Source organism: Physeter macrocephalus, chromosome 11 (assembly GCF_002837175.3).
Source record: "Physeter macrocephalus isolate SW-GA chromosome 11, ASM283717v5, whole genome shotgun sequence".
NCBI lineage: Eukaryota > Metazoa > Chordata > Mammalia > Artiodactyla > Physeteridae > Physeter > Physeter macrocephalus.
This window is the reverse complement of record NC_041224.1, coordinates 35,473,120-35,484,861: the sequence shown is the minus strand read 5'-3', so window position 1 is coordinate 35,484,861 and position 11,742 is coordinate 35,473,120. Positions and strand designations below refer to the sequence as shown.

At 38.2% G+C, this 11,742-nt stretch overlaps 1 protein-coding gene across 12 annotated transcripts in view; it reads left to right on the top strand.

Annotated features, from left to right (window-relative positions):
* Nucleotides 1-6,303, top strand: part of ZMYND11 (zinc finger MYND-type containing 11) — a 134,152-nt gene extending 127,849 nt beyond the window's left edge. For all 12 annotated transcript variants that reach the window (XM_024129567.3, XM_028495613.2, XM_028495615.2 and 9 more), the window contains one exon: nt 4,942-6,303. In XM_024129567.3, coding sequence (XP_023985335.1) covers nt 4,942-5,064 — 123 coding nt within the window. In that variant the 3' untranslated portion in view covers nt 5,065-6,303. The remainder of the gene's footprint in view (nt 1-4,941) is intronic.
* Nucleotides 6,304-11,742: the final 5,439 nt, after the last annotated feature.

Genomic DNA, 11,742 nt, shown 5'->3' with positions numbered 1-11,742 from the left:
TTTATCAATTTTGTTTATCTTCGCAAAGAACCAGCTTTTAGTTTTATTGATCTTTGCCATTGTTTCCTTCATTTCTTTTTCATTTATTTCTGTTTTGTTTTTTTTGTTTTTTTTGTGGTACGCGGGCCTCTCACCTTTGTGGTCTCTCCCATTGCGGAGCACAGGCTCCGGACGCACAGGCTCAGCGGCCACGGTTCACGGGTCTAGGCGCTCCGCAGCATGTGGGATCTTCCCGGACCGGGGCACGAACCCGTGTCCCCTGCATATGCAGGTGGATTCTCAACCACTGCGCCACCAGGGAAGCCCTCTTTCATTTATTTCTGGTCTGATCTTTATGATTTCTTTCCTTCTGCTAACTTTGGAGGTTTTTTGTTGTTCTTTCTCTAATTGCTTTAGGTGTAAGGTTAGGTTGTTTATTTGAGATGTTTCTTGTTTCTTGAGGTAAGATTGTATTGCTATAAACTTCCCTCTTAGAATTGCTTTCGCTGTATCCCATAGGTTTTGCTTCGTCGTGTTTTCATTGTCATTTGTTTCTAGGTATTTTTTGACTTCCTCTATGATTTCTTCAGTGATCTCTTGGTTATTTAGTAGTGTATTGTTTAGCCTCCGTGTGTTTGCATTTTTTACAGATTTTTTTCCTGTAATTGATATCTAGTACTAGTACTATAGTACTATTTGGCAAAGTAGCAGTTTGTGTATAGAAATGCAGTTGATTTTAGTATATCGACTTTGTATCCTGCTACTTTGCCAAATTCATCTGTTAGTTCTAGCAACTTCATTCTGGGGTCTTCAGGGTTTCTACATATAAGATCATATCATATGCAAAGATAATTTTACTTCTTCCTTTACAATTAGCATGCCTTTGATTTCTTATTTGCCTAAGTGCTCTGGCTAGGACTTCTAGTACTATATTGAATAGAAGTGGTGAAAGTGGGCATCTTTGCGTTGTTCCTGATCTTTGAGTATGATGTTTGCTGTGGGATTTTCATATGTGGCTTTTATTATGTGGAGGGTAGGTAGTTTCCTTCTGTTCCCGTTTGTTGAGTGTTTTTATCATGAACGCGTGCTGAATTTTGTCAGATGTTTTTTCTTCATTGACTGAGATGACCATGTGGTTTTTCCTTCATTATGTTGATGTGGCATATTACATTGATTGATTCTTATATGTCGCATCACATCATTGGTGTATAATTCTTTTAATATGCTGCTGAATTCCATTTGCTAGTATTTTGTTGAGGATTTTATCTCAGTGGTCATAAAGCATGTGGATCTGTAGTTTTCTTTTCTTGTAGTGTCTTTGTCTGGCTTGGTATCAGGGTTATGCTGGACTCACAGAGTGAGTTAGGAAATATTCCCTCCTCTTCCATCTTTGGGAAAAGTATGAGAAGGTTTGACAGCTCTTTAAATGTTTGGTAGAATTTACTAGAGAAGTCATCAGGTCCAGGGCCTTTTTTATTGGGAGATTTTTGATTAATAGGTCAATCTGCTTATTAGTTATGGGTCTATTCAGATTTTTTCAAGATTTAGTCTTGGTAGGTTTTGGGTTTGTAGGAATTTGTCCATTTCATCTAGGTTATCCAGTTTGTTGTGTATAATTGTTAATAGTGCATTGTTACAATCCTTTTTATTTTTGTAGAATCAGTAGTAAGGTCCCCACTTTTATTTTTCATTTAGTAACTTGAGTCTTTTCTTCTTGGTCCATCTAGCTAAAGGTTTATCAATTTTGTTCATCTTTTCAAAGAGCCAACTTTTGGTTTCGTTGATTTTTCTTTATTATTTTCCTCCTCTATTTTGTTGATAAAGTAATAAAGATTATTTATTTAGTTATTTTTCTTCCTCCTGCTAACTTTTGCTTTAGCTTGCTTTTTTACTAATTCCTTAAGGTGGACTTTTTGGCTGCTGATCTGAGATCTTTCTTCAGGTAGATATTACAGCTATAAATTTCCCTCTGAGCACTGCCTCACTGCATAACCTAAATTTTTCTTTGATCCACTGGTTGTTTAAAAGTGTTTTTTTACATTTCCACAACTTTGAATTTTCCAGTTTTACTTTTGTTTTTGCTTTCTTATTTTATCCCATTGTGGTCAAAAAAGATACTTAGTATGATATCTACCTTTTAAAATCTGTTGAGACTTACTTTGTAAAGTGTCCCACATGCACTTGAAGAATGTGTGCTCTTGTTGTTGGGTAGAGTGCTCTGTGTGTATCTGTTAGATCTAGTTGGTTTATTGTGTTAGGCCCTCCATTTCCTTACCTATGTCTGTCTGGTGGTTCTGTCCCAGATGTTGAAGTCTCTATTATTGTAGAACTGTCTGTTTTTGCTTATGTTTTAGTGGTCATTACGTGTGTAAATATTTATAATTGTTATGTCTTCTTGCTGTATTGAACCTTTTATTAATATATAGTGTCCTTCTTTGTCTGTTGTAACCTTTTTTTGATTTAAAGTCTATTTTGTGTGAAATTAGTATAGCTACCTTGCTCTCTTTTGGTTCCAATTTGCATGGAATATCTTTTTCCATTCTTTCACTTTCAGCCCATTTGTGTCTTTAGGTCTTAAGTGAGTCTCTTATAGACAGCATACTATAGACATGTTTTTATCCATTCTGCCAGTCTGTGTCTTTTGATTGGAGAGTTTAATCTGTGTAAATTTAAAGCCCCATAACTTTTTTGACCCTCATTTCCTGCATTCTTGTTTTTGTGTTTAGTTGATTTTTTGTAGGGAAATGTTTAAGTTCCTTTCCTTTTGTTTATATGCTACAGCAGTTTTCTTTGTGGTTACCATGGGATTACATTTAACAGCCTAAAGTTATGAGACTCTAATTTGAATTTACAGCAATTTTAGTTTAATAACATATATAAAATCTCTGTTCCTTTACAGCTCCATCTCAACCCTTTTTGATTGCTGATGTTATGATTACATCATCATACATTGTGTGCCCAAAAACATAAATTAAAAATTCTTTTAAATGTATTAGTCTCCTAAATTATGTAGAAACAAGATTTGGGGTTACAAACTAATTTACAGTAATACTAGCTTTTATACTAATAACTTTTTTTCTTTAAGTCTTGGTTTCTTAAATCGTAGAAAAGAAAAAGTACAGTTACAAGCCATTGTAAGACATAGTACTGGCTTTTATAATTGCCCATGTGTTTACCACAGTTGAGATCTTCTGTTTCTCCATGTGGCTCCACGTCACTGTCTAGTGTCCTTTCATTTCACCTGCAGGACCCTCTGAGTACTTCTTGCAGGTACAAAGGAGAGTTTTGCTACATATAGGATTCTCCACTGACAGGTTTTTTTCCTTCTTTTAGCACTTTGACTATATCAGGTCTTTTGGCCTCCAGAATTTCTGATGAGAAATCTAATAACATATTGATGATCCTTTGTGTGCGACAGCTCCCCTCTTTTCTTGCTGCTCTCAGGAGTTTCAAAAGTTTGGTTACAGCATGTTTCAGTGTGGCTCTCTGAGTTCATCTGACTTGGAGTTACTGAATATTTATATTCATATCTTTCATCAGATTGAAGGAATACTGGCTAAAAACTTCCCCAGTATTCTCTCTGCTCATTTCTCTCTCCCCTCCTTCTGGGACTCCCATGATGCATATCTTGGTCCATTGGCTGGTGTCCCACAGGTCTTTTTAGGCTCTGTTTGCTCTCCAGTCTTTTCACCTCTCTTGTTAATTTCCATTGTCCTGTCTTCTCTCTGCTCAAATCTGCCTTTGAATCCCTGAAGTCAGTTTTTCACTTCAGTTAATGACTTCTCAGCTCCACATTTTCTTTTTGGTTTCTATCTTTTTATTGATGTTTCCAGTTTGTTCATACATCATTTTCTTGACTTTCTCCATATTTTCCTTTAGTTCTTTGACCTTCTTTAATAGTTGTTTTAAAGTCTTTGTCTAATATATCTGCCAGTAGGTCTTTTTCATGGCCAGTTTCTGTTTTTTTTTTTTCTTTTCCTTTGACTAGTCATACTTTCCTGCTTCTTTGTATGCTTTGTGGTTTTTTTGTTGAACACTAGACATTTGAATCTAGTAATATGGTAACTGGAACTCATTTTCTCCTCCTTCTCATAGTTTGCTGTTTTTGTTTCTTTGACTGTTGTAGGCTCTCTCTCTCTGTGCCAAAGATCAGATTGAGGTGTAAACTAAATGTCCTCTTAGGTCTTTTCTGAGCCTCTCCTTGGGTATGCACATTCACTTTCTAATTTCTCCTGTATATGCAGTTGATTTTGAATGTCTGGCTTGCAAAAGGGGGAATAAAAGGGCAGTGGCCCTTTAACTCTTCTGGATGTCACTTCAGCTGGAGGAGTTGTGACAGCGGGGGCGGGGGGGTGGAACAGCAATGGCTGCCCATTTCTGTGACCAGAAGCGCATCTTTTTTGCCCACCCTGGCTCCCACAAGGTGCTCCATTCACAGCTGCTTGGGTGGAGAATAGGGAAGAGGTAGCTGTTACTGTGCTAAGAGCCAAAATTAACCATAACTTACTGTTCAAGCCTTCAGTAGGCTTCAGAGTTCCAAATTAGTTACTTCAGACAGATTCTACAGTACAGCTGTTGTCCAGGTGGGAAGGTAGGTCCTGGTGCTTCTGCTCTGTCATCTTTCCAGAATCTCAGGACCTTTTTAAGAAAATAGAAATTACTTACGCTTGTGTGCTGACGGGAATGACCTAGTGGAGATGAAAAAGTTGATGCTGTGCCCAAGTAAGCTTGAGTTTGCTGACAAAGGACTGCGCGCTGAGCCTCGGTCATCCATCCCATTGTTTCTTGCCATCCTGCTCAGGACAGAAAACATATTCTGATGATGTTCTTGGTGATACTAGTTTAAGTTTGAGCCAGAAAGGGCTTTAAAAGCACAGTTTCAAAAGTCTGTCAATCACTGTACCCAGTTTCCTATGCATTTCATCCCACATTTAACTGCTGGTTATGGTTTCTTGCCTGCAGTGCTACAACTGTGAGGAGGAGGCCATGTACCACTGCTGCTGGAACACATCCTACTGCTCAATCAAGTGTCAGCAGGAGCACTGGCATGCGGAACACAAGCGCACCTGTCGCCGGAAAAGATGAAGGCTGGTTCTTTCTGGAGAATCACTGACGATTATTCTTCTCAGACACAGCGGTTTTTGTTTCCAAGAAGCCAAAATTGTTTAGAATTTGCTTCCCATTTTGCACCAGCCTTTAAACACTTTTCGTGAAGAAATTTTGCACAGTAGTTAAATCTTTTGTTAATGCTCCTCTGGAGTTTTTCAGGGGGTAAAAGTAACATCAGTGGAGGGTATTATTTTAAATAAATTTTAATTGAGAGTTTGTTGCATTTTCAGCAAATTTTAAAACATTTTTAGGTTTTACAGAGATTTTAACCTTTCAACAACAGATCTTTAAAAAAACAGCAGGTGAATACAAGTGAGTTTAACAAAGAAACATTTAAAATAGATCTGAATGTAAGAACTACAGAACTGTTTCAGAAATAAAGCATACTACCTTGATGTGAAATTTATTTCTTAACCTTGTTGAGCTGGTTTTGTTCAGCTTAATTTACTGTTTAAAGGCATTATCTGTTGGTTATGCCAGTGGGTATATGATTGATTGAATTTAGGGAACAGGGTTGACACAGCAGGTGCTAGTCCTGCATATTTTTTCTTAAATATTTCCCAATTGTGTTTTTCATTATTTCTTTTCAATATATAACTTTTATAACAAATTATTAGCTTTGATCTTGTAGTTTAAAATTGCAGGGAACTGGGGTAATCTTTTACTGAGCTGGATCTTAGAGAAAATGAAATATTTAAATCTTAAAGTTTGCACATTTCATCTTTGTCCTAACATGAGTGCTTGTAACAAAATAAAAAAAAAATAAAAAGCCAAAAACTACCTTTATCCATACACGAAATTATAGATGAGGCATACAAATTTCTTTAATGCTTCCCTTCCCTTCCCAAATATCATGTGATTGATTGATTGATTGATTGCCTATTATCTGGTGTCACCTCTTACATTGTAAGTTAATACTGAAAGGAAAGAAAGCACTTAAGTTTCACAGAAGCCGTTATGTTTGTTTGTAGTAGTGGGTCATTGCCTACTAATGAACTCCACCACTGTACACAGAATGAAGAATAATGCATGTTAATTTTCTTGTATTAAAGATGCCGTGATTTGTAAAAAGTCTGTATTTTGCGGAATGTCTGGATTAAGAAGCATTACCAATAGGAATGGATCGATAGTTGAATAATGATTTTTTTTTTATACATAGACATATAAAATACAGCCAGGAAAACTTAAATTACTTTTTACAAAAAAAAAAACAAACACCTCACAATTTGTTTTTTCAAAGAAAGACTGATCTTAGACCAAGTCAAAATAAATTCCCATTTATCATTTATTTTTTAAGGTTAGAGAAATAATTTGTAAATATTTATTTAGACCTTTGATATTTATTAAAGCAATTACACACCATGTAAGTGAGAGAATCAGGAGAAAAACCTTTTTTAAAAAGTTTTCTCCAGGTTTGTCAGGGTCACTCTAAAGAGCCTTCTGTGAAATAATCATCCATCCAGTCCTGATACTGTTACAGATGGTGGTGACACAAGTTAATCGACAAGCTACTGCCCAGTGGTGCCCAATGGCTTGTAGGACCTGCCCAGTAGCCCCATTTCAGCACCGTACCTGGATTACGCAGGGACTCAGCATTCTCGGTCCCTCCTTGTTGCTGTGTGATGATTTGTCAGTGTTGCCACGGTGCCGTGGTCTGAGCGAGACGACGTAACCATGAACATTTAACCTTCTCTGATTGATTGATTGTTTTTCAAGTTTTAAAACTTCGATCCACCCCTATGAGAGCAAGTTATTGTGGAACTATTTTTGGTGTAAAATCATTCCAGAGTGTGTACTATTTACCGATAGCTGCATGAAAGTAAGATTCGTGTTACTTTGGCTTTTTTGTCTCCGTTGACACGGTTGCACATTTCCAAGTTACTACAGCGTGAAAACTGTGTGTTAAAAAAAAAAAAAACAATTAAAAAAAGAGATTGTGGCCTGGTTTTGTAAAAGTTTTAGGTAAAATTACAATTGATTGTTTTAGGAATCATTATTAAAAATTTTCTGCAATCATAAAGCTATATCAAGGTGTTGAGCTTAGCCACTATGCACATTGTAATTATTCATTGTGGCTGTCCAGTTCTATGATGCATTCTGGCATTTTGTAAGCTGCTCTGACTAGCAATATATAGGTTCATTTAATGTGTTAACATTGGTTAATAAATGTATTTAAAAAAAACTGCCTTTAATAAATTGATTTAGTCCATTCCCCTAGACCAAAACAAACAACTGTATCACATGGTAATCAATCATATACTGTGGGCTATCCACTGGTGAATGTTTGTTTAACTTTATATAAAATCAGTGTGTTAAAAATAATTTACTTAAACATTGAAGTTGAATTTACTTTTACCAGTTGTCAAGTTCAGGTTTGTTTGACTACAAAGCCCCTTTTCTGGGTAAACTTATGCTAGGCTGAACATAAAGATAGAAAATTATTCAATGAACATGTGAAGTTATAGTCAATATCATCAATTTTAATGCATCTAGAATCACATCCATCTCACCTTGCATCATTGCACTCCTCCAACCAATGCACATGATGCCAATCTCAATTCAAGCCAGCATCACCCTCCTGACCAGACTGTAATGTAGTAAGTGGCTCGACCCTCTTCTTTGCCTTCCTCTCTAATTCAGTGGTTCTCAAACTTTTGACATCAGGATCACAAGAGGGCTTGTTCAAACACTGCTGGTCCCCACCCCCAGCATTTGCATTGCCGCCAAGTTCCCAAGTGTTGCTGATGAGGGCATCCTTTCATAACCACTGCTTTACTGATGAAAATAAAAACATACACTTTCATGAACAATATACATAAAGTTTCAGTATTTTACAGAGTCCTAGGGCCCATCTGTAGATTTCCCACCCCCAGAAGGATCCAGGTCCCTCAGGTTAAGAATCCCGGATCCAGTGAGATTAGAGAAGCAAAAGTAGGAGAGGTCGCAAGAGTCCTGTTACTGTGATCTAGATCAGAGCCTCTCAAATGTTCATGTGCACACAAATCCCCTGGGGGTCTAGTTAAAATGCAGACTCTGACTTAGATGGTCTGGGGTGGGTGGAGCTGGTGACTCTGCCATTTCCTATAAGCTTCCAAGTGTTACTGCTTGTACTGGCCAGGGATTACACCTGAGAGGCTAGGTCTTAAAGGATATGTAAGTGCTCAGAAGTGTAACTACTACTACCACACTAAATTATAAACTATAAAACAATGCTGTCAAGTGAAATTATGTAACGTGAGGTACCTAAGAAATTTAAAATTTTCTAGTAACCATACTAAATAGTAAACCATTAAATAACCATATTAAATATTTAACCGTATTAAGAAGGAACAGGTTAATTTTAATAATATATCCTACTTAACCTAGTATATCCAAAATATTTCAATATTTAATTAATATAACAATGAGACATTAAATATTCTTGTTTTATACTAAGTCTTCAAAACCCAGTGTGTGTTGCATGCTTTCAGCACATCTCCATTCGGACTAGCCACAGTTTATTCATGTGTGGCTGACGACTACCCATGTTGGACAGAGCAACCTAAAAACAAGAGCTTTGTAAGGGCCCCCATCAGCACCTGACCTGTAGTCAATATGCATTTAGCAAATGTTTAGTAGAGGTCCTCCTTGAAACCTAGGAGCTGACAAGAAAAAAAGTAATCAGTTTTCACCAGAATTTGACCTCTCTGAGGGTAGGCTTAGTCTTTCAGAGCCTGAGATTTGAGAGCTTAAAAATCTTCCAACAACCTCTAAACTGACATTGCAAGTAGGCAGCCCTGGATAGTTACCTAAGGATCCCCAAGGCAGTTTGAAAACCTTTATCTACTCCAACTCCTTAACCTCATACTGGAGAGAAAGCCGAGACTCAGAGCTGCTCAAAGTCAGGAACCAGGTTCCTGACATCATACCTCCTGTTCTACAGCCCCATGAAGACGGTCTGTGGCTTAATAACGTCGTGCAATGATGATAAATAATCCCTACCTCCAGGAACAGGAAAGAGTATAACTGGAGGTATAGACTGCTAAGGAAATTTAGAAGACAGTGTAAATATTATTCATTCATTTAATAAATACTTGAGCTCCTACAGCATTTGTGTTAGATGCGAAGTGTATGATAATGAGCAGAACAGACATATTTCCTGTCTCTGTGTAGCTTATATTCTAGTGAGGGCATCAATCAAATAAGTACAACTTTAATTATAACCCAGAGTTGGGTGCAATGAAGATAAAATATGGGACTGTAGGATACTGAGAAAGCATACAACAGGAGGGGAAAGAATTAGGGAAGGCTTAAAAAAACCTGTATGTAAGCTCGAACTTGAAAGGTGAGCAGGAGTTAGCTGGAGAAGAAAGGCATTCCAGAGGATCCAACATTGATTTCGGATGATTCATTTTTTTCCTTCATATTTTTACTATGAACATAACTTTTAAAGCCAGGAAAAAAAGTTACAGAAGAAACAAAATTCTTGGCTAGAGCGGTCTGCAGGGTTAAAGGTTACAGGAGAGTAATTTGTTTCAAGCAATGAGAGATTTGACATGGTTAAGGAAGCCATCAGACAGGAAGCAGGAATGAGGGTGATGCCATGAGAGAATAACTAGAGGGTAACCTCACAGTGACTGCGGAAGACGAGATGGTTCAAAACGACAGATGATGAAGTGAAGATGAGAGAAGCCTACTCTTGAAAACTGCTCGTGAATGGGAGGGAAATTATGTTTAGGACAAGAAGAGGCATAAACAAGTGATATCAGCATCACGGTGGTGTAGGGTATTCCTCCTTTTGTCCTTTTTCAACAAAGAATTAGGGCATCATTCATGAACACAAGCACCTCTGTGGTTGCTGTGGGAACCAGCACCATATGCCAGGGGACCTGTAAGGGGTCTTGCCCACCTCTGCATCTGGTAATAGGGTTAGGGTTAGACCTTGATATGGGCTGTGGGGCCCACGGGGCAATAAACTTGCCTGACCCTTCTGGCTGCAGTTGGGAAAAAACCTGGAGAGTGTTGACCTGGGCAGACATCCACAGAAGATAGAGAAATTGCAGAAATCCAGCCTTTCCAAGGGGAGATTCCAGCATGTCATTGGAGAGGGAGAAAGTTTGGATGCAGTGGATCTAGAAGAACTTTCTCAGAACTGCACCCCCCACCCCCCACCAAGGAATCACTGCATACAGAGGATCTATCTGACAGTGGTGACCTCTTTCGCAAGAGACAAGGAGAGCAGTGAGTGAGTACCTAGCTAGCCAGTGGTGTGGGAAGCAGCTGGAGAACCTGTTTCTCTCCAGCAGCACCCAGAGTACTGAAGCAGGACTTCCATGACTGCCAAGAAGGAGGAGATCAGGAAAGAAGCAGATAAAAATATCAAAGGTCTTTAAAGGGATGCAGTTCCTGCTAACTGAACTCAGCAAGAAGTCTATCCATGAGCCTCTGGGAGTGCCACTCCTGGGGATCCCCTTACCAGGTCCATGGGCATCCCCAGTGCCCTAAGAGCTAAGCTCACACTTTCCCCCACTCTGCAGCCAGCATCTTGTGCATGGCTCCTGAGTGCAGCAGCAAAAGCACGCTCCAGTAGACAGAGTGTGTGATCAGAGAACCGGCCAGGGTCTGTCGGCAAAGAAGCCAGAAACTTGGGCTGTAGCATCACCTTCTCGAAAACAAAGAAGCCAGTGGCCACTCTGGTGAGTTGTAAGAACCAAAAAAGATACAAAAGCTTTAAAAGTTTGCCACAAAAGGGAACAGGCAGAGTGAAACAAGGGTACCCAGAAAAAGGCAGAATTAATGACAATACCAACAAACAGAATGCCCCATTTGAAGACAACTAGCAAAGATTAGAGGAGGTGTCTGCTACTTTAAATGCAACAGCAGCAACACAAAACTACAAGGAACATGAAAAATCAAGGAACCATGTCACGTCATCGTTAAAAGATAATAATTCTCCAATAACCAAGCTTAATGTCATGGAATTTTGTGATCTAGTTGATAAAGAATTCAAAATGGCTGTTTTGAAGAAACTCAACAAGCTATAAGAAAGCTCAGAACGATAATTCAATGAAATCATGAAAAGAAAAATACTGGTTCAAAATGATATTTACCAAAGAAAGAGAAATTATAAAAAAGAACCAAGGAGAAATTCTGGAGCTGAATAACTCAATGAATGGAATGAAAAATGCAGCAGAGAGCATCTGCAGTGGAGTCCAGCAAAGGGGAGACAGAATAAGTGCGTTAGGTGATGGGAATTTGAAATAATTCAGTTAGAGGAGAACAAAGAAAAAGAGAAAGAATGAAAAAGAGTGAAGAAAACCTATATGACCTATAGGATTCCATCAAAAGAACAAATAGAATAATTGGGGTTTCAGAAGGAGGAGAGGGAGAAGGGGGCAGAAAGTTTATTTAGAGAAATAATAGTTGAGAACTTCCCAAACCTGGGGAGGGAATGAACTGGAAGTCTAAATTCACAAAGTTAATAGATCACCCTATTTTCTCAGCGCAAAAAAGACCTTCTTCAAGACACATTATAACAAAACTATCAAAAATCAAAGATAAAGAATTCTAAAAGCAGCCAAAGGAAAAAAAGACTATAATCGACAAAGGAATCCTCATTAGGCTATCAGCAGATTTCTCAGCAGAAACCTTATTGGCCAGGAGAGAGTGGAATAA